The sequence below is a fragment of the Lissotriton helveticus genome, chromosome 12, assembly GCF_964261635.1.
Source record: "Lissotriton helveticus chromosome 12, aLisHel1.1, whole genome shotgun sequence".
NCBI classification, from domain to species: domain Eukaryota; kingdom Metazoa; phylum Chordata; class Amphibia; order Caudata; family Salamandridae; genus Lissotriton; species Lissotriton helveticus.
The window spans coordinates 854,350,144-854,375,718 of NC_136073.1; the positions used below are offsets into that span (position 1 = coordinate 854,350,144).

Here is a 25,575-nt window from a genome sequence, read left to right on the forward strand (position 1 = left end):
GCGGTGCAACATTGTTCGGCAACCACCGTAATCTTCTATACCATGTCCCTTTGTGTAGAGCCTGTGCATCTCTTGTTTCAAAGTCGAGCAGTTTGCTTCTTGGACATGTTGTGTGAGGAGGTCAGCCTGACCGTGTACAATGGGAAGGGCCTTTCCTTTTGTGCACACCAGCAGAACGATTCTGCCCAGTGAGTTGAAGTACTCTACTTCCATAGACGAGTGCCAGACAAGTAGCAGGTTGTGTAGAAGCAGGTGCTTGCCAAGTAGGAATACAGGTCGCTAGTAACCACCATGTACACTGCCACTATTCAAGTGGCCGGATATACAATCAGACAGTGCTCTCTTCTCCTGTACTATCTCCACGTTCACACACTCACTTTGATTAAAAACTAGATAATTTTTTCCAATCCTCATTTTCCATTCCTATCCTAACCTGTGCCCTGGCAATATCAAGCTATCCTGTGTTGTAAGTCTGCCCAAATGAAGCAACTTTCCTTTGTGACCTGAGGGCACACATCTTACTGTTGATGCACCCTTGTATAGCTTTGTTGACATTAGGGCTTCTATGAGATGGTCTGTCCTAACTGTAATCAGAATTGCAGTTGCTTTCCTGTCCATAGCTGTGAGGTCTTTTGGAGGGCATCGTGGAAGAGTGATTAGGGGCAAGAGAGACTAGCACTACATTTCTACCACCAAATTGACACCTAATCTCCTGGTGAAACTAGTTTGCCCCATCAGCTCTGTTATACTGTTCTGACCCAGGCTCATTAGATAGTGTGTGTGTATATATATATATATATAACATGTATACATGTTGCACCTTTTTTTGTCATTGCATTCTAAAAAGACAAGCACAGGCATGCTATCCTTTAATTCATTCATATGAAAATATGAAGGTGGGAGAGTGCGAGGGACCAATGGAAAAAAGTGTTAGTCAAGTTTTAAAAACTTGCATATCAAGCCTGAAGTGGAGGAGAAAGCAGACAACCCATTTTTATTTTTATTTTAAATTTTACTCTTTGTTCAGTACTGCTTCTACTTGGAACTACATTTCTTGGTTTCGGAGAGGATTCTTATTCAAGATCCCTTTGTAATGCCTACATTTGTGTCTGTAATGATGATCTTATCACTAGAATAACCAGCTTCTCCTGAGATAATCTTTTTTGAGATTTCCTGTTACTTGACACAACATGTGAGTTCATGCCGGTGTTCCAGGATGTACAGTATAGGGCTTGGATTATGTTAGGCCATCTCAGTAAATTTAAAAGCGGTTGTCAGATCAAGTCTTCTGGAAACTCTGACTGTCAAGACTATTATTTTCTTTATTTCTACTTGGCCTTCATCTATGTAACCTGCTTTTTATTTTTGGGCTGCTCATATGTGAGCTTTGGTGTCCATAGTTTTGTGATGTGCATCTTTTGCTTGCGTTTTGTTTAATTGGTTGTGCTTTCTGTTTTTGTTTGCTATGTGTGGATAAGATCTTTGCAAGCCCATACGATGTTAGAAGCAAAAATGTTTGATCCTTCATGTAGCATGGCTTCAAAAGAATTGAGTGCCCACACCCATCATTGTATAAGACGCTGTGAGCAGTTATAGAAGTAGAGATGATGTATGATGTTCATATGAAAGAGTGCTTCCATAATTCTTACGATCTTTCTATTTGTCGTCTTTGTCACCCTTGCCATCAAACAAGTTTTGCTGCAGCTTGGTATCTTCTCCTGTACATATATTAGTCACCTGGTATTGACGGAACAATTTTTTTGTAGTTGATACTTTTCAGCGAGCATCTCTGTGAAATACAGGGAGTCCATACATTTATTACTCCTTGCCTCCCTCTCTGTCTTAGGCCCCAAGCTCCTCGGAAAGTGAAGTTCCAGAGAATGAAGCAGCTGCACCAAGTGACCCAGGAGAAGACGATGATGATGATGAAGAGGTGCCTCCAGCGGCTGTACCTGAGAAAATTGCAAGTGAAGGAGAGGAGGATGATGCAGGCGCATCAGAAAAGGAAAATGATCACACGGGTATCAAGCGAAAAGCTCCGGCTATAAAGGTATCAAAATTCAAACCTTATTCTGGGCATTCTAGGTGGTCTCTGTTCCTAGACTCCATGGAACTAGAATTTACCCTTATTTAAGCACCGTTGTCTTTATTTTAATGTGACATGAATGTATTGGTTTTTGTAGCCTTCTCGCCCAATATTATTCGAATATCATACCAACGTCTTACTTGAGTATACTTTAGTAAAGTGACGTAAGATCATTTTTTAATCAACAGAGATTCATAGTTCTCACATTCCAAGTATATCAGCATTCTTTCCTCTAATATGCACACTAGCAACAAAATAGGCAACCCCATTCTTTCTCACCATACTTAACCTATATATACACTTTTACGTTCCCCATACCATTTTGTATCTGGTAGTCTCCGGCAAAGGGATTTAATCATTTCATAAGTTCAAGTGCCTGAAAAGTCAGGTGTTCTTTTCCAGGCAATCTGGCTTCGTTCTTTATAAACCTTCTACTTGGGATCTGTTTATGTGCTTATTATTTTTTTCACATCAGGTTCCTCCGGCAAAGCGTGCAAGAAAACCTTCAAGTGATTTGGATGTGCCCAGTGATTCTGTCTCAGAGGAAGAGGAGGCTAATTCAGAGAGTTCATACCGATCAGACAACAGTGATCAGGTATACACTATGAGCACTCAGTCCTGCTAGCAGACTCGTGCATGTAGATGAAAAACCCTGGTGTAGGCAATGGAGGATGGATCACAAAAGTTGCCCTGAACAGGACACTGGCTTTTTAGGTCTCACATACCAAACAGCTCTTAGCTCTCTGTAGGTTTAAGCCTTTTGTGGGCCATACCAAAAAATGACAGTGGGCTGAGAGCCATCTCTTTTCTTACCATCGGTTGCTTTAATATCACTCTCCTTTGCTTGCTTCTTATTTGATGGCTTGCCTTTCTCTTCTATTTTGCCCCTCCCCTACAGCATAGCCTCTTTACCATCCCTTTGATTGGCTGCCTTGTATCCTTACTCACATTTAGTGATCTACTTGTTTGTTTCATTCAGCAATCCTTTAGAGTGCATGTGTTTTCTTGCTCTCTCTATCTCTCTTGTGTGATGCTTTCCCCCCTCAAATACCCGACCTTACACATTTACTTCCCACCCCTCCCTTCTATTCTGTAATATCACCGCTGCAGGTATATTTTCCCCAGGGTGTGACCTAGAGAAGACTTTAAGGGTTGTTTTTGGTTTATCTCATGTATGCCACATATTGCACTAAAGCTCAAGCCTTGGCAAAAAATCCTTTGAGGAGCTATGGAATAGACCTGCTGCTGCACACTCGGCTGGTGTTTGAGACAGAATGTGTAATTGGCATAACAGAAAATGAAATGTCTTTTCTCCTGTAGGCCTATCAATTTGCTCTCTGTGCTACTGTAGTGGACCAAATTACTGTAGTATGTTTCAGTTCAGAGTCCTCTGGAAGTAAATTAGGCCTTAGCAAACGTTTTACTTTAACCTTCCGTATTATTTTTAAATTCAGTTTGAGTTTAATTAGTGACAAGTATTTGAAAAATAAATCATGCAGCTATAAAGATTGAAAACATTGAATTGTGTAGATTTGAGCTACCTTAAGATTTCTGATGTCAACAGCTTTTTTTGTAAGCTATTAGAGTTTCCAAAGCTTGTGTTTTTTTGTTGTTTTTACTTTAAACGTATTCTTTTCTACTTGCAGTTAATGTTTGTGTCTGAAGAATTGAAATTGGGTTGTACTAGGTTTCTATCAGTCGGAAGACTTTTCTGGTAGAACTGTGTTCTTATGTGTTCTGTTTTAAGTTTTTAAAGTTGTGATTAAATCTGCAGTGAAGAAATGGCATTTCAATAGCCAGCATTTGAACTTCCAGATATGAAATGTATTTGGGGAAACAGAGTCTGAGCTTAGTTGACTATCAAGGCTTTGAAATATTTTGTAAGTGCAGGGAATGTAAACTAGTTCACAGGTGACAGCCTCAAATTGAGGTTGACATTTCTGATTGAAAAGAAGTAGGCTTTGATCAAAGATGCAGTCTATGGCATAAATGCCTTTGCTCCACCAGTGATGAGGTTTGTAACATAAGATGTTGCACAACTTGTGGTTGGAGGGTTAAACGATGGGCTTGACATAATTGTGTGTTGATAGAGAAATGGTGTTTCCTTTTAAATAAGGGATATTTGGTGGGACTGAACTCTGGCCATTGATCTAAACTAGTTGGATGTGATGTATGCTTCATGTTATGAAACTTGTGATGGGCAGGAGGGGACCACCGTTGCCACATCAACAGCAGCAAGTCACAGACCCTGGTTGTTCATAATATGCTCTGAAGAAGTGAAGGTGGCACACCACAACCTTTAGTTTTCTTACAAAAGTGAAAATCAAAAGAATGAATTGATATCTATGTGTTTCTAACATGAATAATGTGCCCATTCTGTAACCGATGGGAGCAAAGGGAGAATATGTGTATCAATCAAAAACACTTGTTAATTGATGTAGGATGCCACAAAATGCAACATTTGGTATCCTGCTAAAGAAAAGTTGTGTCCAGGATCTGTCCCCTTTGAGGAACTCTGCTTCCTTAAAAGATATCCATGACTTACCTTTCGTGTCTTGACTTCAGTTACTGCTCATTGTGTTCATCCAGGTTGAGGTGTGCCCGAAGAGGTGATTTGGACATGTTCAGTGACTCTGGCACAGGGGAAGATTGCGCTGTAATTAGAAGTTGTGGCTCACTCCTGTTCACTGTGCCATTTCAGCACGCTTAAAGCAGGAAGGAACACAGTGAGCTGCACATATTGTAATGGCGTTTCTGGCTCACTCCTGCTGATGTGTTGGTAAAAGTTGAACAGATCTAGCTGAGTTTTGGTTTTTTCCTGATGGAACCTTGCTGACTGAATCCTCTGTGCAATCCAGATCTTTCTATCTTTGAGTTTGACGATTCTCATTTTCCATGTGGGTTACATTCAGTTCGGCAGTCGTGTGTTACTTCGTAATGGAAGGATGTGTCTGCAAATATGTGACTGTCTGCGGCAGTTTAACACGATTCGCGGCATAAAAGTATAAATTGGGGAGCTCACAGTAACCAACCAAATGTTGCATGGCTCTTGTAAGCCTCTGTATCGTATGTCTCCGCTTCAACAACCTGGTGCCCCACTGTGCTTCAGTAGGGGTTCACCAGGCAATGAAAGATTTAAAAGGGATTACAAAAAACTGCCTTTGAATGCAATTGTGTTTTTTTTAGCTGAATAGGCACAGCAAACATCTCATTGATGATTTGCCGGAATGTGGTGTAGTGGCAAGTGTGGATCTCCAAGTCTCACAACAGACATTTTGAGACCTCAGGTGACCTGTCGGTATTGTTACTTGATGTTAGTTGCAATTCTACTCTAACAAAGGCATACAGCGATTTGACCAGCAGATACTTAAGCAGCGCCACTGCTGGAGTAACTAGGTCTTTGAAGTTTGGCTGCAGTGAGACACGGTGACAGTTTCCAGGGTTCTCTCTAATTAGAAATGTAATTGTAGCATTTATAGAGTGTAAAACCAGGAGGGAGGCATCAAAGTGCTAATCCGTAAAAGAACTGTGTGAAAGAAAGGTGAGGACCCAAAGCAGAAAAAACCTCAACAACCGGTTAACGTCTAAGGGAGGACTAATTGGAATATATACACGTTTTCACCAGCCTTTGGGAGATCAAGTACGAGTTTAAACTCCAGATATGTTCAGGAAGAGAGTTCCACAACTTCCCAGCCGCTACTGTGAAGGCCCGTCCCCCTCTCCTAGTTTTCCTCCACCTAGCTATCACCACCACCTTACTATGTCCAGCTAATCTCAGAGGCCTATTAGGAACATAATAATTAAAGGCCGACCTAAAGTAAGTCGACCCGAGCCTTAGATGCTAAGCAAAGGGCTTTAAAAGACACCTGCCTCTGCACTGGCAACCAGTGTAGGGATCTCAAACCCTCCCTGACTGAAAAGTGCTTTGGCAGTCCCAGGACCAAGCATGCTGCTGCATTTTGGATAATTTGGAGCTTATTTAGTGAGTACTGGTTTACATCAAGATAAAGGGCATTGCAGTAGTCCTAGCAGGATGTAATAAGAACGATGACCACTGACACCCTAAGCTCTTTCGGGAGAAGAGGCAGGATTTTTTTCAAGATCTTAAGGATTCAGGAGCTCACTGTTCTATTAACTTGGAGTTCAAAAGTCAATGTGTTATCAAAAATCACACCCAGATTGTTGGTGTCAGCGGCCGGAACAGGTAAAGTACCACAAGTTTCCGTCCACTATCAGTTAGTCCTGATCGAAAACCACAATCTCCCCTTTTCATTTTGAGCCTATACTCCCTCATCCACCTGCTGATTTCTGCCATGCAAGCCCTAAACTCCTCAGCCACCTCTTCCCAGACATCAGAGATGGAAACCATGATCTGGGTGTCATGTGCGTAAGATGACACCTGGAAACGGAAATAACGCACCAGCTTTGCCAGAGGGGCAACATACAAATGAAATTGGTTAGGACCCCGTGATGGCCCTTGTGGGACCCCACAGGGGAGCTGCAAATGTATGGCTCTAAAATTCCCACTTGTGACTGTGGGAGTCCTATCTAGCAGGAAGGACTCCAATCAATTAAGCACCACGTCCTTCAGCCAGGCCTACTGTAGGCCCAACAAAGATGGAGATATTGTGTCAAAGGCTGTGGACAAGTTTAACAGTACTAGAATAGCCGCGTTTCACTGGTCGACTTGCCTGCGAATAGAATCCGCCATCGCTATAAGCGTTGATCCAGTGCTGAGATTACTCCTGAACCCGTTTTGAGAAGGGCCCTGGAGTTCTTGATCTGAGAGATACTGGGTTAATTACTGGCTGATGTGCTTCTCCAGGAATTTAGATGGAGCAGGCAACAGAGCAATAGGGCACAGATTTTTTTTAAATCACCGAAATCCCCATTAGGCTTTTCTTCAGAGGGATGACAACTGCCTCCTTCCAGCCCGGCAGGTGCACACCAGACTTCAAGGCCTGCGAATAAACCTCTGAGCTAGTCTAGGAGGGCCTATCTTCATGCATGTTCCCAAACTGCATAGTTTGTCTACTCTGCTGTTTAACTTGAAATACCCATTATAAATTGGGAGATCCGGCAGTACCGTATCCCATGGGTCTGAATTGGATGGTGGGGGAGGGTAGAGGCTGAGGAGATAGGAAATGTAATTATAAATAATTTGGTTGTGCCTATGCTGGAGGAAGAGCAGGGCATGCTGACACCATTTGTATAGCCGAGAAATGTTTTTTAATTTTTTTTATTTCCAAGTGTTGCAGTTTGCAGATTATTTCAGCACGGATTGCCCTTTAATATGGGGTCGAGTGGAGTTGTGTGGAGCGGTCTTAAATTTTAGTTTTAAAAAAAGTTAAAATTGCAAGAAACAGTCTCTAGTTAGTATTGGACTGCAGGGGCCTAGGTTAGTTGTCACTACATTTTAAAACGGTTGCTCTGCCAAATGCCATTTCTGAAGGGTGTATCTATAGTTTTATATTGCAATTTCATTTCTATTGCACAGGTTGTAATTCTTGCATATGACCTTGGTTGTTTAGGTGGCTGGTTCTTTTTTTGAAATGTATTTGTTAAAAAATAAAATGACAGTGAAATAAAAGAACTTAAGGCAACAGGTCCTTTGAGGATACTGGTGCATCAATACAGGAACAGCTATGCTGAACATATTAACTGAGCGGGAGCAGCTTATCGCTGAGATTTAAGATGCAGGAACTCAGCAGTTATCAAGAATTATACAAGGCACTCAGCATATTACAAAATGCACTGTAAACCAGAATACCTTGAATACTGCCAATGTAAGAATAATCTGTGTATTGGGCATAACCCAAGGGGCTAAGGGAGCATGTTGTCATGTATTCGTTGTTGACTTTTAAAGAACTTTTCCCTTTTTAGAAGGAAGGGGTATTGATATAAAGGTTCAACAGCTACACTGATGAATCATTTTCACCCTCCAGTGATCTTGATCAACCGTTTTAGATTTTTGGTTTGAAAGAAATCCCGTTATGATGCTAGAGCTGAATGTTGCAAAAGCAGCTTTTTGTTGGGGGGGGGGGGGGGGTGTAAGCGGAGTGGAGTCAGTCTGGATTTCTCACATTCTAAATCAGAGAGGAGCGGTCTGTCTTGTGATTGACCATGTAAAGAAGCCAGGGCTACATTTTATTTATGAGAGCCACATCAACTCATGATTGTCTTATTGCTCATTATGCAAGCAACCTTAAGCCTGTGCATAGTGTTGTGCCCTTCGTCCAGGGATGTACCAGTCTGGGCCCAGTGTTACTCCTATTCTAGCTTTCCAATTGCTGTTTCTTCTTGCAGCCCATATCTGGCCTCAGTCCAGTAACCCTTTACATTTTAATTCGTGTAGCACAGTTAGTATATAACCATTGCCTGTGGGCAGAGGCACAGAACATACAGTGAGGAAGTATGTTTCTTAACATTTATAAAACGATAAGATGACCAGTATGAGTAAAAGACTCCTCTGTGTCTTTCTCATGGGCATCAATCTCTGCCAAGCGTTCCTCTTAGCACATGGCAGCCAGTAAGCAATTTGACTTGGGTCCAGCGGGTGAATGGAGGATTTATTTTGTAAACTGTGGGAGTCTGTCTTAGGTTGCGGTGAAGAGAAATGCATAATTGCTGAGGTATTCGTTATACAATGCATCACACGCAGACTTTTTAAAGTAGTATTGTGTCTTTTTAAGTAAAGATAGCATAGTAGCTTCTCTACTGAATTGCGAGTACTTATGCTGTGGTGTGTGCTTTGCTCTTAATCTTTTCAACACTACTCTGGCCTACAATCCCTTGCAACGGTTTTGGAGGGAATTCGTTTAACAGATAAATGCCTGTCTGTGTTACCGTCACGCATTCCATCGAAGCACAAGGCTACGAGAACTACTTGGATGTGCTTCTGTCCCTGTGGCCCAGGATTGAGCGGTCGTAGGAAAAGAATATGGACAAACGGGACAGAGGCACTAAATTAAAACTATGATTCACAGGGTCTTTGCAATAACTCCTAAAATCAAATCCTGCACACCTGCTTGGAATTGTTTTCCCATGCATACGGTTTCTAAGTGCAGCGAAGACTTGATATAGTAGGGTGGGAATGGTGAGCAGTTACCCTTAATTAATACTTAAAATGTCTGCATGCAAAAAGCCTGATTAGTGATATTTGTTCAATGTTTTCTATAGGAATTTGTTCCAAAGAAGAAAGTTGTACCCAGGGGTAGGCCTCCGAGAAAGGTGTCCACGGGTGGACGGAAAAAAAAGGTGGGTAGCCATTTCGTAATTTGAAAAAATGCATATCTGCTTTTGAATGACCAAAGCTTCTAGCTAACAGTGGTTTATAATAGTGCAGTTATCCCCGGCATGATGGATACTGGCAATAGCAACTGAAGAGTTGTGCTAGGCATCCAGTCCTCACATTACTGTCTGCTTTTCCGGACTGTTTCGTTAAAAGGATATGCAAACTCTGCAGTTGATTTCTTGTGAGTCTGGATTGGTCCTTGTTAGACGCTCAGGCTTGTTTCTGTCCATATGCTATTGTTTGAAATTTATGGGTTTAATACTTGGCTCTGCCATAAGGGTTGCTGCAGGTTGTTTAATCAAGAGATTACAAATATACTGCTGTCTCCTTTTGCTCTCTTTGAGCCTATGGATATTTATCTTGTGTAGTTGGGCCTTTAATGTAATGGCTTAAAAACCGACTGGTTACACTGCTGTGGAAGCTCACTTACGTTTTAAAAGTTGATGATTGTGGGGAATATGCAGTTCTGCCTATTTGTTCAAAAGGCAAAGGTTTACCACACATTTGTATGTGTTTGGTATCAGTCCTTTGCAAATTGTGTAGACAGGCTGGGAGGACACCCTTGCATTATAGTTTTTTAGTAACAACTCTGGAGGAGATCTTGCCTTTGGCTTCAGTTAAAAGCATTCACCTTTGGCACCTTCATTCCTTTCTCCTTGAACAGTAGGTTTGCTTCATGTGGCTTTTATTCCTACTCTTTTCAGGTGGTGGAGTCTGCTTCAGACTCTGAGTCTAAAGCGGAATCTGAGGAGGAGAATGAGAAGGAGGAAAAGAAGGAAGAGGATGAGGAGGAGGAGGATAAAGAGTCAGAAGTAAAGAAATCTGACTCTAGCTCTGATGTGCCTGTGAAGGAAACTGAGGCCGAGGTGAAGAAATCGGACTCCGGCTCTGGGTCTGACGTGCCCCCGAAGCAGCCAGAAATAAAGAAATCGGACATTAACTCAGACTCTGATGTGCCTGTAAAGAAGACTCCGCGTGGAAGGAAGCCTGCTGCCAAGAAACCACAATCTGATTCTGAATCTGATGTTCCTGTGAAGAAAGCTCCCCGAGGCAGAAAACCAGGTGGGAAGTGGCCCTGTACCTATGAAAAACTTTTTGTATGAAGTAGATTTAGTGTGCAATGCATGATCCTGATACATCTGTTCATTATTAATGTGCTGCTTCTGATCTATGTGTTGATGTCATCTTGGGTTCTATAGTTGCTAGTTCTACGTTTAGTAGTGGGTTGCCTGTAGAGTACAGAATAGAAGTCATAACATAATTTTACTTTACGTGTCTGTGGAGACACTTCACCCCGAAATTGAGCTCTGTTTTATGAGTGCTACATGATTACTTCTGAGAAAAGCATTTAGGCGGAACTGTTCTAGGTGAGCATAGGTATGATTGATGTGCATGGCCCTGGAAGGGCTCCTGGCAATTCAGTTGTCGTCCTCTGAAAATAAGTCTGTGTGCTGGACAGGACTCCTTTTTGCGGTGGATAACCTTACAACTTCACCAACGCCTTCAAGTAATTTTATGGCGAAAGTGGTTCAGCATTTACATTTTTATAAACTTGAAATTGTCCTCCTAGGAGATAGAAGTGGAAACATTTCAAAGCACTGAGAGATGGCCTTCTAAACAAGGAATTTACTTGGAACGATAAAACGGGTGGTCTGGGTGTCCTTTCACCTTTTTGAAATCCACATTTTGCATATCAGTAGCACAATACTTCTGTGCATGAAGCCACCTAAACATGCTAATCTGTGTAGTTGGTTCTGATGTCCATTTAAGGAAACCGGTAAATGAAAAGCCCTGCTGACTTTTACAAAGTACACCGCTTATAAGGGTGAGATTTGGCCTGTCTCAATTAAATTATTTTAGTACATCAGAGTGCATAATGAATGTGGCAGTTATTTTGCAAGAATCTAGATTGTTTTTTATTTTTTGGGGGCCCGTATGTGTGGCATAGCTGAACGGGCTTGATCTCATTCTTACAATGGAGAAGTGCTCTCTATAAAAGAAGTGCCAAACCTATCCCAAACTTCTAGAATTCTAGTTTGCTTCTTTAGACACAGAGCGTATATAAAACTTTAGCATCACATACCACTGCCATGGTGACTAGCTCCACATAATTAATAGAAGCTTCTTCCTGCTTTTCAGATAATGACCCATAGTGTTGCAGCAAGAATCGGCTATAGAATTTATTAACTAGTAAAATCATGTTATTCTCTCAAATGGTCTTGCTCATGTTGCCCCCTGACTACTGAAAATGTGATCACGGTCATGCTCGTAGGCAGTCACGCAGGAAACTTTGCTTGCTCTAGTTACCAATTAGATTCTTCTCTGATGCCAGTAGGAGGTGTCATGACAATCTTAGTTTGTTCCTCAAATATGAACTTTTCATGTGTTCCACTGCAAATATTATTTATCTGATGGTCCTAGTAAATGTTCCTAGGCATTGCAGTATATTTGTCAACAAAAGTATGTGAGGGTGAGCCTGTTATTGCTCTTTGCATGGTATGTTTGGAGTATGACTGTATTTGGAGATGCTCCACCAGATTCCCCAACTTCCCAGCCAACGACTGCATTTGTAAGAAAAGGGCTCTAAAAGAATATGGCAATGTATACAAAATGAATCGTTTTCTTACGTTTCCTTCTTCATACTCGTGGATCATCCTTTTGCCGTTAAGGACCGTACCGGAGCACATAACCTCTGCACTAAAGAAGAGACGAGCACATGTTTGATTACACACGTGCACAGGATCTACTTAGAAAAGACGGATGCACAGCGCTTGCTTCCAGAGCCACCCTCGAGCGAGTTGCTCTACAGCCTTCCCCTTTCCTTTGAGTTTGTTTTCAGGAAGTTTTGCTGTGTGACTCCCTGCAGTTCATTGCGTCTCTTAATACATTTCTGTACTTTTACACCCATCACTCTTATTTTCATAGCCTTAGGTGATCCTTCTACTTTTTTTTTTTTTTGATTGTACCAGAGCACGTACGTCGGCACTAAAAAGGAGGTCTCTGCACGGGTTTATTAACAACTGACGTTGTCCTGCAGCGCATCCTGCATTTTGCCACTTCCCTTTTTTCCTCTACGCATGGTATGAGATTCTTCTGGTTGGATCTCTCTTCAGTGATTGCTTTGTGCTTTCAGATTATTTTGTAGAGATGTTTTTTCTTTTGTTGCTTTTTCAAAGCACTCCTTAATGTGCTCTTGATGCATGCTGCAGAAATCTGGTTGAGGGTAGGATCTTGGGGTTGGACCTGGTCCCCGACTGTACTATTAAAATGACTTGCTCCACATGGTATGTTCTTAACTGCTGCACATGTGTATATCTTTGGTTGCACTTTCGACTCTTCTTGCATGTTCTCTTACTTGCTTATCAGTAGGGCAATGTGGTAGGCAATTCCCTTTCAGATCTGATCTTGGTAGCCCATGCTGCCAAGGTGTAAGGAAGAGTATGTAGTGCTGCAGGGTTCCATTCTAAGGTAGCTGTTTCATAGCCTCTGAAGAAAGCAATAATTTTTAAAACCGTTGACATCGCTGAACATGGTATATAGGGGTTGCTGAGAAGACCGGTAAGAGTGATATCCAGGTAGGTAACTGTGAAGGAGCTTCTGCTTACACACCGCGTGTCATCCTGGGAATCTGTGTCCACTCACTTTACAGCAGAAGAGGATTGAGTGCTGGATAAGGAACTGGACGAAGGGCACAGAAAGGTAGCCCACTACTCTCATAGGCCCACTTTGAATATTTGTACCGTATAGTTTTGAACTTCATTAGGGCAACTCCAAGGATTCCTATGAGACTTACAGGTAATGTACTAGAGTGAGGATACTCCAGCCTAGTGCTGGGTTTGCATTACTGCTTTCTAGGACTACTGGTGCACAATATTAACAAGGACACTCAAAACATAGAAATCAAGATCTGGTACTAGTACATTGTCTTGTAGGGTTTGCCGGGCTCTTAAAGACCAGAAGCTGCAGTCCTGCTCACGGACACACTTACCTCAATCACTTCCCCTCAGGAGATTCATGACTTTCTCTCAATAGCCCTCTTGCGGTAAAAGTTTCAGATCACGACTTTTAAAGCCAGGTGAGCAGGTCACTATCCCTCTCCAAAATTGCCACGGCTTATTCCCATCATTAGTCCCAATTTGAGCGAATTAAACTTGTACATGGAGACAAGTGGTGTGGGGAGCAGTTGCTTGTTCCTCACTTTCCTGGATAATGCGTCCCAGAACCCAAGAAGCCATCATTGGAATTGCACAGGAGCCAAATGTTACGCCATGAAGATGTAACTGCTTCCACATAAAATGTCTACTGTGGAATCTACTTTGAGTTTTCAAAAAAAATTGCACTCTTGTGTTTTTCAGAAAATAGACATGCAAGAATCATTTGGTTCTAAGAAAGCGAAAAATCCCAGTTTTGCTACTGGTATAGCAGAGACCTTCGCCACTTGTGTACTCCGTGTTCAGATAGCTTCACAGGGACCTATTATGCATGTTAATGTTTTTTTAAGAGAGACCCATTAAAACAAACAGTTAAACGAACTCTGTGCTCTGCCTCCAGACATGATCAACTATCTGACACCCGAGTTGGTATTGGTAAGAGGTTTTCCCAACCGAAAACCGACAGTAGCTCCACCTGAAGTCACCCACGAAAGAGCACAAGCCTCTTTTATGTTTCCTCTACAGTTGCTTTAGTATTAATCCTGCATGTTTTTTCTGTTGGCAGGAGTCTCCTGTGTTGTTTTAGCCTGTTCAGGAGTGCCTTTTTGCCTCATTTCCTTTAAATAAAGACATAAGACCTTTTTAAATATTGGTTCTCGGTCATATTTTCTCCTCCTGCATTGGAGTTGTACGCTTTCCTTTGGGCGTCTGCATTTGAGATCATTTGATTTTCGGCATGCAGTCATGCATTCTGTAATAAAATCGCTGCAGCATATTTTCGAATGTGATCTTGAGGATTGGTGACTGCAGTGACCACTTCACTGCAGTGCAGAACCAAGACAATTGACTCCATGACGATGCTTAATGTTTGTCGGTGCTTGGCACTTGCTCTTGTTTTTAAATACCGACCCTTGTTTATGAGAGTACACCAAAGGGTGGTGCTCTCTGCCTATTTTGATTAGCACAGCTTAAGAGTAAAGCAATGCAATGTATTAAAAAATAATACAACTTGCAGTTCCAGCTTGGAGTGATCTGCAATAATTCAAAACATCACATTTGTTTCAGTACGTGATTAGTAGGTAATGCTTACACCATGATTCGGCAGGACCTATGGGCTCTTGTTCTATTATTTTCCATCAAACGACTCACTGGTGAACTGGTGTGTTTACCAGCTATCATTTTCTTGTCAAAATATTCATCTGCAGCCCCCCCCCCCCCAACTTGTTTTTTTAATTGATGTATACAATAACCCTAGGCTTATTTTTTAAATGATGTCTTGTGCTGAGGTTTTTGAAAACAACATTTTGTTTTACCATAAATCGTAATGCTTCGAGATGTTTTTGAACTAAAACGTCTAGTGACACTGCTGGCATTGAATTGAAGATTCACTTAAGCTGGTTAGGAGCAGCAGTGCATTCAGTGTGAAGATGACAATATGGGTCTTGATGAATCAAAATGTGAGCATAGTGTATAGTTGGCATTACACTGTTCTAAGGGTTGTGGCTAGAGATAGGTCCTTTTGTTGATTTTCACAGTGACTGTTTTCAAATGTATGCAATATTTCCTAGTTCCAGTTTATGGAATTATGCAAGCTATTTGAAGTGGGCATGAAGCAAATATCCTACGTTCTGCATATATTCAATTTGATAAGAAGAGGCAAGGAGAGTGAAAGAGGAATAGTATGAGAGCTTCGGTATGGGTTGGAAAATCTTGAAAAAGTAGTCCTAGAAAAAAGTGAGAAGGGGTGAAAATGGAAACAAATGGGAGAGGGGGGAAAACTATGGGGAGAGAGGCTGTAATATTGTGCAGAAACAGTGGGCGTGCGGTGTTTTATGAGAAGGAAGGTGAACGACTGAGATGACAAACTGGAAAACAGTAGAAGCACTTAAGTGTTAAGAGCACTTAAGTGTGCAGAAACGAGTTAACTGGCCTTAAAATATATTAAATTAGTATGGTTGGAAAAGACTGTAGGCAGACCGGGAACTGGATGTGGGGGATGAGGAATGGCTTAAAAGATTAAATTGTGATAAACTAGGATGAGGCTGGCTTAAGAGATGCTGTTCTTGAGAGACGTGGGTGGTGAGGGAACATAAGGTCTGTTCGAAAACTAGATGAGATCTCTCAGTACCACTCATGGTCTGAATCCATATCAATAGAGTAATTAAAAAGCTAGTCGGCAATATTTCAGCCATGTGTGGTAGAAATATTTTTAGTATGCTAATTAAAAGACCTTTTGTAACTGAAGCAGGTGAATAATTGGTCACTGGGTATATACCGCTGGACCGCCATCGCTGAAAGAACCTAAGATCATGTGCGTGATGGAGCTCCCCTAATACATGTTCAGCTTGCGGCAATTTGGCCGTTCAGCATTGCTCAAGATTTGGCTCTGTTAACCCCAAAACCTAATACTACTGTCTGGACTATCATCAAGTGTTTGCATTGGAAATGTATACTGCCACTTGACCACCTGATAAAACCAAGCTCTGTGGGCAAAAATCTGGGATCGGAATTACATGTTGATTGTACTGTCTCAAAGTTGTGTCTGCGCTAAAATTATTTTTGGGAACAATCTGAATTTAGTCTTTCAACACTCCACATATGACTGCACAGAATTCGTAAAAAATGTCATCCATGACATGAACTGCCTCACAGTGCAACTTCTTCCCATTGCTTCATTGAACTCCACACCAATAGCTCATCTGTCTTCACCACAGCTTGTACCACCAAAATGCTACCTGACATCTAATCGACCTACTTCCCACATCTCACGTATGTTGTATATATTATTCGCTGAACATCATTCAACAGGCCATTATATAATGAATGTTCTCATAGCACTCCCCACCGCAGCAATATCCTAGAATTTTACACCCATGATATATTTCACACGAGCTAAGGTAGAAAGGGGCAAGATCAATATCGCAATATCTGTCCCACAGTGCACCGCCTTTTTGGAGCACTGATTTATCGCAAACCTTCAAAATTCAAACCACATCTCCCAGCGGATAGCTGATTGTAGGGTGAAACCCTCCTTAAAAAAACACACCCATACTGCAGATCTTGGCCAGTACTTGTTGATATAAAGTTCCACTCGGCCAACTACGTAAACTTTGTAACAATATTGATAAACAGTGTAGCAGATATGTAAAGGTATCCTACTCAATACAATATCTGTATTTATATATACTGCATCTGGGATCACCAATTGTCTTCTCATTCATTGAGGCATGCTTGATGGTCTTATAAATTTTGGTAAAAAAGGAACTCTACTTCATTGGTTAATTAATATTTAGAAGAGGTCCCTCCTGACTTTGGGCTGGTTAGCAGTTTGGTAACTTAATGCATGATAATGATGGCGGTCAGACATTCATTCGACTGTCATGGTTTTGGGCTGGAGAGCGTTCGTCAAGGAGTCTGCGGTCCCGACAGCCCAATAACGAAACAACTTGCGTGCAGGCAATCGTAAACTTCCCTTTTTCCATTGCGACTTGTGCTGCCGCCTGGAAAAGCGCTGCAATGCCAGCCACAATGGAAAAAGGGATGGTTTTGAACATTCATGCACCAGGCACTATGTGGTGCCTGGCTGTGTGGGGAGAGGGGGGGGCACCGCATGCCTCTTCCCCCCACCCCCTCATGGGCCCCATAGCGGAGGCCCACAGTGCACGGGGGCCCTGCTAGGGGCCACCAAAGTCCCTTTCTGTCTGACATTACATGGTGGTCGGCCCACCATGTAAATGCAGAGGAACATGGACATCGTATTTCCTACTGTGGTGCCTGTGCAGGCACCGCCGCCATTGCAGAGATTACAGTCGTACCGTTGCCCAACTGGCTCCTTCAACCTGTCGGAGGCAGCGGTCTCCCCCCCCCCCGCCCCCCCCCCCCTGCCCAAATCGCTCCGACCACCAGCATTATAATCTGGCGGTTGGACCGATACTCTGAATGTCGGGCCTTTAATGTGGTACTGACTGAGCTGAAAGGACCAACCTTTGGGGGCAACATGAATGTATCTTAAATCACCTCTGGGAAATGTGTTTTAACACAATTCAGGTTCACTCGTTGAATGAAATGCCATTCTCGTCTTCGTTCATATCCGAATTTCAGCTTCAGGAGACTTAGTTTGATATCTTATGCCAACCCACAAATGCCAGCTAAACTACGAACAAAAAAATTCTGAGTGCATGAAAAGTAGAACTCTAAATACAATGCACTAGCCTGATCTCCTGTTTCCTTAAGTCTGCCACCTACAACCCAGCAACCCTGTGTTTTGATGTGGTATTCTGCTGTGGGTTGCCAGTGGTGCCTAAGGAATCACCAGTAAATAAATAAGTAAATGACTGAGAATGGCTAGCCTCTTGTTTATTTGTTTTCGATATCTCAACTAATATTGCGGGGAAAATAGATTTGTTGATCTGCATTTATTTTGAATTGCAGAAGGAACACCCATTGCTTCCATATTACTAAGAAATTGGGTCCTCTCTTTGAGTAGGAATCTTTTTAACTTCTTCAGTAATCCAAAGTTGAGCTGCATACTTAGACATGGAGAGCTGCACATGAAGGCAGGAAATTGAATGGACACCACATAGTTACCGGTTACCCAGGGTTCTCCTTGATAGCGGATGCAAACATTTAAATATCCCATCAATAACCCAACAATTCTTTCCCTCAACATAAGGGATTAGCTGCACATTCTAGAGTATATGACCATGTTTCATTCTTTAGTTACTGTAAAACTTGTCCATTTCTCAAAGATGTAGTTTTTACTCTAAATGTATTTTAGATACCGTCCATCTCAACCTCTAAAGTCTTCATACTGTTGTGACAGGAGTGCAGTGCAAAATTAAAGGTGGCTGCGCTGTGACTTACCTTGCGTGACTGCAGAAGAGTGACTGCCTCTGTGCCATCAACACACCATCTATAAAGTACCATTCATCAATTGTGCATTACAAAAATGGCTGATCTGTGTAGTGGAGGTCCTATTGACAAATTCACACTGGAAGATGCACCGATTCCCCTGTGAAAACTGTAGCCTGATCTGGTCAACCATTTGGTGAATTCTATGCATTACCTGAAGCCTGTATGAGAACTCACTGATTGGACCTGGGCTTTCAGTGTGCCAGGTCATGGTAGCCCAGCCAAAGATTGAGGCGTTTCCCACCTTCTATCTGAATTTAACAAAACATCTCTGCCTCATGGTTCCAAAGAGCTCCGGCCCTTAATGTTGGGGCGTACGTGCAGTGCCCTTCCCCAGGTTTCTCGTTTTTTCCATGGCTGTTCCACATGCTCATAGTAACCCTCCTGGATGTAGCCGGAGGTGTTTTGTAGCCCCCTTCTTTAGAGTTGCTACTGGCCTGAGTGATTCTTAGGTACGCGAAACCTCTACAGATTAGATCTTGATTCCATATTTGTTCCAGATAGTCTTGGATCTTCTGATCCCGACAGCCCTTTCTAGATCAAATTGTTCTGTTTTTAAAGATACACTTTTAATTGGATATGGTGATCGTAGCCCAGAAAATATGCTTCTAAGTACTCCCTGGTTTGGTGGGTTGTCTCTTACGCCCTCAATGCCAACTTTGCTTTAGGCATTCTAGCCATTTCTGGAAATTTCTTCCGCCTGGTTAGGACAAAGGAAAAGACTATTTCAAGTGCCCATACTTGAACAGCTTAGGACCCCAGTATTTTAGCTTATGAAAGGTTGAGAGAGGACCCTCCAACTCTGTCCAACTTGAGTTAGCCAACCAACTCCAATAGAAACCAATCTCCCGAGAGTCAGCCAAGAACTGTTGTGCCATGATGTTTCATAAAGCTCTTTTAAGCTCCAAAGTCGATACCCAGTTTCCTCCAAGCAGGCTCAGGAACACATTTGGCCAGGCCTTTGATCGATGTTTCAGCTGCATCACCAAAGAACAGTTGTGTTTGGATATCATAACAGCAGAATAAATGATAGGGGCTAGAATGCCATTTGGAGTACATCACTTACCATAGTAATCCATGTACTCTTTGTCGTTCAGCCTCTTTCAATATTGAGGCCTGTCCATTTTCTCCTTGCTGTGTTAACTTGCATACATTATTCATGAAAACGAACAGAGGTGTAGTAAAGGCAGAGGGGGTGTGAGTGTTTAATGGGGCTAGGAACACTGCATCCATGTAGCCACACTTGTGCTTGGACCTCCTTTTTTAGTGTTGTTCACGTGCTCTGGTACTGTCTTTAAAGTGGCAAGGACGCTCCACAAGTATGGTGCAAGGACTTGGGAATACAGGAGATACTAGGGTGAGTAACTTGTACTGCATATGCTGCAGAAGTCCGGGTTTAAAGACAGTCGGTCCTGTGGGGTTCAGATCCTAGCATCTGACCCCTCAGGCACTGCTTGCTGTGCCTGGGCCGCAGTCACGTGATACATACTTGTAATGTTTATGCTTCTTTTTTAGGTCGGCCCCTACAGTCAAACCCATATCGTTTGAAGACTCTCTTTGAATCAAGAGTTCACAGAAACCCTGGCAGCTCCACAGCTCCAATTATCGAATCATACAAGCCCCAGAGTCACATGTCTGCATTTGCCTTCTTCGTACAAGCCTGCCAGGTGGAGATTCGGCGCCGGCATCCAGGAGCCTCTGTAAATGTGGAGGCGCTGTCGAAGGCCTGCACAGTGCGCTGGCGAAGCACCTCACCCCGTGAGAGAGCCCTTTTCGAACACTTGTCGCATGGAGCCAAGCGACGTTGTAGTATTGGGAACAATGCTGAGCAGCCCTTAAAGCGCCGGGGTAGACGTCGCCGCAGGGACCCATATGCACCCAAAAAGCCACCCACTGCATTCTTTCTGTTTGCCTCTAAGCACAGACCCCAGATACGTGCAGAAACCCCTGGCCTGACCTTCTCCCAGATCTCCAAGATACTGGGCCGGAAGTGGTGGGAGCAGACCCCTGAGCAGCAAATGCCCTTCAATATTAGGGCGGCTGCACTTAAGAAAAAGTATGATGCTGCGCTGGCAGCCTACCGGGGTGGGCGCTTACCTGCCAGGCAACCCACCAAAAAAGAGAGGGTACAGGAAAAGAAAAGGGAAGAGACTAAAGAGCTGGAGGCCCACCACAGCAGGGGGCTTGAGGATGAAGGGGAGGAAAAAGTAAAGTCAGAAATGGAGATGCTGGCAGATCACAGTGGGGCTCTAGCACTAGGAGAGCAAGAGGAAGATGAGGATGGTGAGGAAGAGAGCGATGAGGGGTATGAAGATGGAGGTGGCTGTCTGCCATGGGAAGAGCTGGAAGGAGGTCGTGGGAGCACAGAGGAAGGAAGAGTGTGAGGAAATGAGGAAGAAGAGCCCCCATGGAGGGTGAAGATTGGTCTGTCATGACACGTCGAATAGCTCACAGGACCCGAAAGGACACTTTTCCTCTTACTGATTTCTTATGTTGTGGGTCCTGGTGCTTACGCTGCACCCTCTTTTAAAAAGTATGATCCTGGAAACCGAAAGAGACACTTACTTTATCTCAGAAATAGCCCGGACTCAGTGTGAGATCGGTACTATCTGCATTTTTAAAGACTGTAATGTGAAGCTGAAACTTTAAGTCTTGTTTACCGCTGAATTTTGACTTTTGCCTTTTTTTAAAATAAATATTGTTACAATTCGTAGATTTTGCAGTGTCTTCTCTGCAGCGATGCACCTGTTATGTTTTACTACTTTAGTTATTTTGAGTATTACAGATGCTACTTGATAATTTGGAGACTGGTCTTATTTTGTTTTTTTGTCTAGATCGTATTTGTGTTTTGTGTGTGATTTTTGTCTGTGTTTTTGCAAGTGACTTAACATTAATAAGAATACCCAGAACATTTCATTCAAGCCTAAAAGTATAAATTGAGGGGTTTCCCCCCAATAAAGGGCCAGGCCACTGTATGGGGAGTTTTATGCTTGACACTATAACGAACAAACGCTTCTCTTAAGTGTACTGTTAGTTTTCTGAGAAGTTGTTCTGGCCTGGCATTGATAATCGCTCTAAAATACTGAGCCGTCCCAACACAGTAAGCAATCAACAGGTTTGGTCTTCGTAAAGCACCAAGGTGACTCCAAGTTGCTTGGTCCCACTGCTTCCTGCTTCGAGGAGTTAGTCATCCTGCTGTTAATGAGCCTGTGGTATTACAACTATTGAGCTCTGCATGAAGGACTATATTCCGCTGGTACTGCCACCAAACGAGTTGGCTGATAACCAGCCTTACCTTCACTAATACAAATCCCAGATACTCGTTTGTTTTCGCTTGATCCCTGCATCTTGCTTGAATCTACTTTTATTTATATAGTCCACATAGTGCAGCTCTTGTTCACTTGGGCTTCAGGGCACCGAATAAAAAACGCTAAGATAAGGAGACTCTTAAAGAGTGGTTATATAGAACAGAGATAATTAAAAAAAAATAAGTATATAATTACTTCCAAAAACCATCTTTACAGTCCAAATGAAAGTGGACAAAGGTAAGTGACACACACATTTAATTGATTATGGTGATTTGAGTTAGTCAGTAAAGATCATTGACCTGAAGAAAGAGGTGAAAGTGAGGGAGAATCAAGAAAGACAAAGTGCAGAGAATAAATGTTTTTAGCTTTTTACACACTGTTGGAGAGTTTAACGTTTTAGCTTTCCAGAAAATTGTTTTTTTTTCTAAGAGTCTTTGCAGTGCCAGATAACTTTAGGAAACACTGATGTAGTTTGTGGAAGTTAGAGTTCTTGAAGGATTAGATTAGCAAGTATTGGTTCTTGTTGCTTAAATGATTGGGAAGTGTGGTCATATTTCTTGGAGTCTGAAACCAGTCGAGTTGAAGAGTACACTTTTAGAGGTGGCTGAAGTGATCAATAAGGCATTTCCACAGTCCTATCTGAGTATGGTAGTATCTTGGACTACTGAAATGGAATATCCCTTAAGGCTTGCCCTAAGGATTTGGAAGGAGAAAAGAGCACCGCAGGCAGAGTTTATGGTGTCATTAATGTGAGTGTTCATGAATAGGAGATTAGTGTAGAAGCTAAAGAGATTAGACCCATTGACCAACTGAGAGAGAGGGCTTGTCTGTTGCGATACTGCATCATTTGTGTCTTTAATTGGATGGTGGAAATCTGTTCTGTCCATATAGTGTGATATCTTGGTAGCTGATGGATCTCTGGTTCTGACTGTTGAGCCAGTGCTGGTGCACGGGAAGTATGATTGGGCAAGAGGTGATGGTGGAGTTTGTTAAGGTATAGATTCTTCTTAATATTTGTATGTAAAAGAATTGTCTGAAACGAGTTGGTATAGCGTAAGTGTGACCTATTGTCTTGGAAGGATACCATCCATTTACGACTGATGTAGGTTATCAGAACTTGAAGCAGATGGTATTCTCTATATATGTAGGTTTTGGTTGAAGGTGTGAATGGGTTGTCTGCTGACTTGTGACACATTGCCATGCTGTGCTGACAAGTTCTCTGCATAAACCTCCAAGATCGGTATGCCTCTCATTTTTGTGCCATTAGAGTCTCTGATCAAAACATTTACAGTATGAATTTTATGGTATTGCTTTGTCTTTTAATAATCTGTTATTTGGTAAAATTTCTCCTTGCAGCTTTAAACTTGTGGCACAGCTGTACATGGTTCTGTGACTATTTGTCTTCTGTGTTTTCTCATTTCTTGACTGCGGCTGTCTCTAGTGGGATCTGTTTCTCCTTTCTGCCCAGTGATCAGACTCTCCTGAGCACTCAGCCATAAAACAAGCCTGGCAGAAGCTGCTTAGTTTCTCACTTTGCTGTGTTCTGTCATTTTTCTTCTTGGTTCATTTGTGTGTCCAAGGAGTGTTGTAAGGCTCACATGTTGGTTAATTTGGAAAATTGGAAATCTCCAACAGAGACTGGTCTCTCCAAGAAAAAAAACCTTTGCAAGAAAGTGATGAGTTCCAGAAGGCTCATTCTTTCTGAAACTAAGATATTGTGTTCAAGCAGTGTGGCACCTGAATGCATTAAAAGTGGTGCCTGAAATTGATTGCAAGTGTCACCTAGGGTAAATTGAGCATGGTGTCTTGGAAAGTTTTGTGTCTTGAGCTATTTGTCTGCTTGCGTGGAAATGCACTACTCTTGTCATTATGTAAAAGCGTATGCTCTGCCTTTCTTAGGGGTGTACATTTCTGAGAATGCCACCTCCTTTCAAGAAAAGATTGTTGATTTTTCCTTAGAATGTGGATGTTTGCCTTCAGGTTTACTTAGTAATACATCATCAGAGCTGTAGTGGGAGTGTTCGCTCTCTTCGATGTTGAAAGAGACCCAAGGTGTCATTTATATTGTACAGTGTTCTTGCGTTGTTCATACGGATTCAGACATAGATGTGCCATATTGCATCAAACAAGTTACCTCGAGTGTAATAGTGTTGTGCTGCATGGGCCCTTTAAAGGCTATTTATCGCTCTGGGTTCCTTGATTATACCACCTTGGTTAAGACGGCACTCAAGAGGTATGTATTACAGGGACTTTAGTGAGAAGTCATCTGGGTCCATGCCCTATGCTTTCTGTAAGCATTATTCGTTGGATATTGTGCCGCAAGCCGATGCCAACTTTGTTGGACGTTATTGAAGACCTGTTTTAGACAAGAGTAGCTTCAAACCCACAACTAGAAATTACAGCAGATATAAGATGTTTTATGCCAATGTTTTGCTCATATTGGTTTCCCTGTGACTTTTGGCATAAAAGGGAATGGTCTGCTTTTTACTGTAGCTGTGAAAGTAGTTAACCAAAGCTTGTCATCTGAAGGGTGGTGACGCAAGGTCAGTGTTTTGCTGTATCTTGGCCACCATTTTTCTTTTTCGTTACATTCTCCTGTGGTTAATTGTGAATTGGAGTGAACCGATTTCTTTCCATTCATGCAAAAATAGAAAACTGTAATTTGACATTATTTTTTAAAAGCATCTTCAAAACTCTCGGTGCCTGCAGGGTCTCATTTCCCAAGGGCGACATTTCTTCAGATGTTCAATGATGTGTGAAGGTATAGATGTGCAATAATAAGAAAAGCCAGGTTGGATGCACAATAGCCAGTCTGCTCTAATAAAGATGCTAGTAGGTTCTGATTATTTTGGCCATCCAAATACCCTTAATGTTTCTTGATAAAGTATGGTTGAAGTGACTTATTTCTTTTATTATTTCTTTCCTGTAGATTATCAAGTATTTTTAATACATTCCACTGTTTTATTTTTTTTAAGGGCTGGGATTTGTAGTTTGCACAGTATCCCAGATGAGGGGTCTAACGCTACTCTAACTGTATACAGAGTCATTTTGAGTTCATTATCTCTCGCTCAGACCTGTGCAGTGTTTTATTTAATGGCTGTTCAGGGTTGGTTTAACTGTTCACAAAGAGGACAGACTGATTTTCTTTTTCCTTTGACATCAACAGTTGGAAATCAGCAGCTTCTAATGTTTTCATTGTATGAAGTGTGACTTTGTGCTTGCAGGAAGTATTGGGGCGATCGTTTGGAAATATAACCTTCCGGAACCCTTGGAGCACATTTAATATGTTTTGTAATTGGCAACGGAGCTACTCTTTCATGTGAATAAGTGCAACGCCTGTATCCCCCTTCTGATAAATGTGTCACCCTACTCTGACCCGACTCTCCCTAGAATTAGACTCCATAACACATCTCCCTCTATGTGGTTACTTTTTTAGTTACATGAGTGTATCTCACTGTGTCCTGGTTTGCTTCCTTTTTAGTATCATTTTTTGTCTGGTCACCTGTAATTCTCTTTTTATGTTCAGTTTAAAATTCAGTAAGAAGGTATGTGGAAAAGAAATTGGAATACAAAGCAACAACGTATTCTATTGGAAATTTGAGTGTGGTAACTTTCCCACGAAGAGGAGGAAATAAAGAAAAAGGTAACCATGAGTACAGGGACTCTTTCAGAAACTTGTGGCTCGTCTGTCAGCCCTTCATTCAGTTGTAGACGCACAGATCCTTCCCATAGCCAACTACCCTGTGTACAAGCTTTCATCCCCCATGTATTCAGCAAAAGAGTGCTGTGGCATTAAAAAGTCCTGTGTGTGTGGAAAGCAGGACT

General features: G+C 42.2%; 1 protein-coding gene across 3 annotated transcripts in view; it reads left to right on the forward strand.

The window, feature by feature from the left end:
* Window positions 1-25,575, forward strand: part of HDGFL2 (HDGF like 2) — a 130,817-nt gene that overhangs the window by 20,142 nt on the left and 85,100 nt on the right. For 2 of the 3 annotated variants that reach the window (XM_078668584.1, XM_078668583.1), the window contains exons 4-7: window positions 1,847-2,050; window positions 2,562-2,681; window positions 9,266-9,343; window positions 10,085-10,442. In XM_078668584.1, coding sequence (XP_078524710.1) covers window positions 1,847-2,050; window positions 2,562-2,681; window positions 9,266-9,343; window positions 10,085-10,442 — 760 coding nt within the window. Of the gene's footprint in view, window positions 1-1,846; window positions 2,051-2,561; window positions 2,682-9,265; window positions 9,344-10,084; window positions 10,443-19,957; window positions 21,156-25,575 lie in introns of those variants that run through there. The other variant, XM_078668586.1, reaches the window with a different exon arrangement.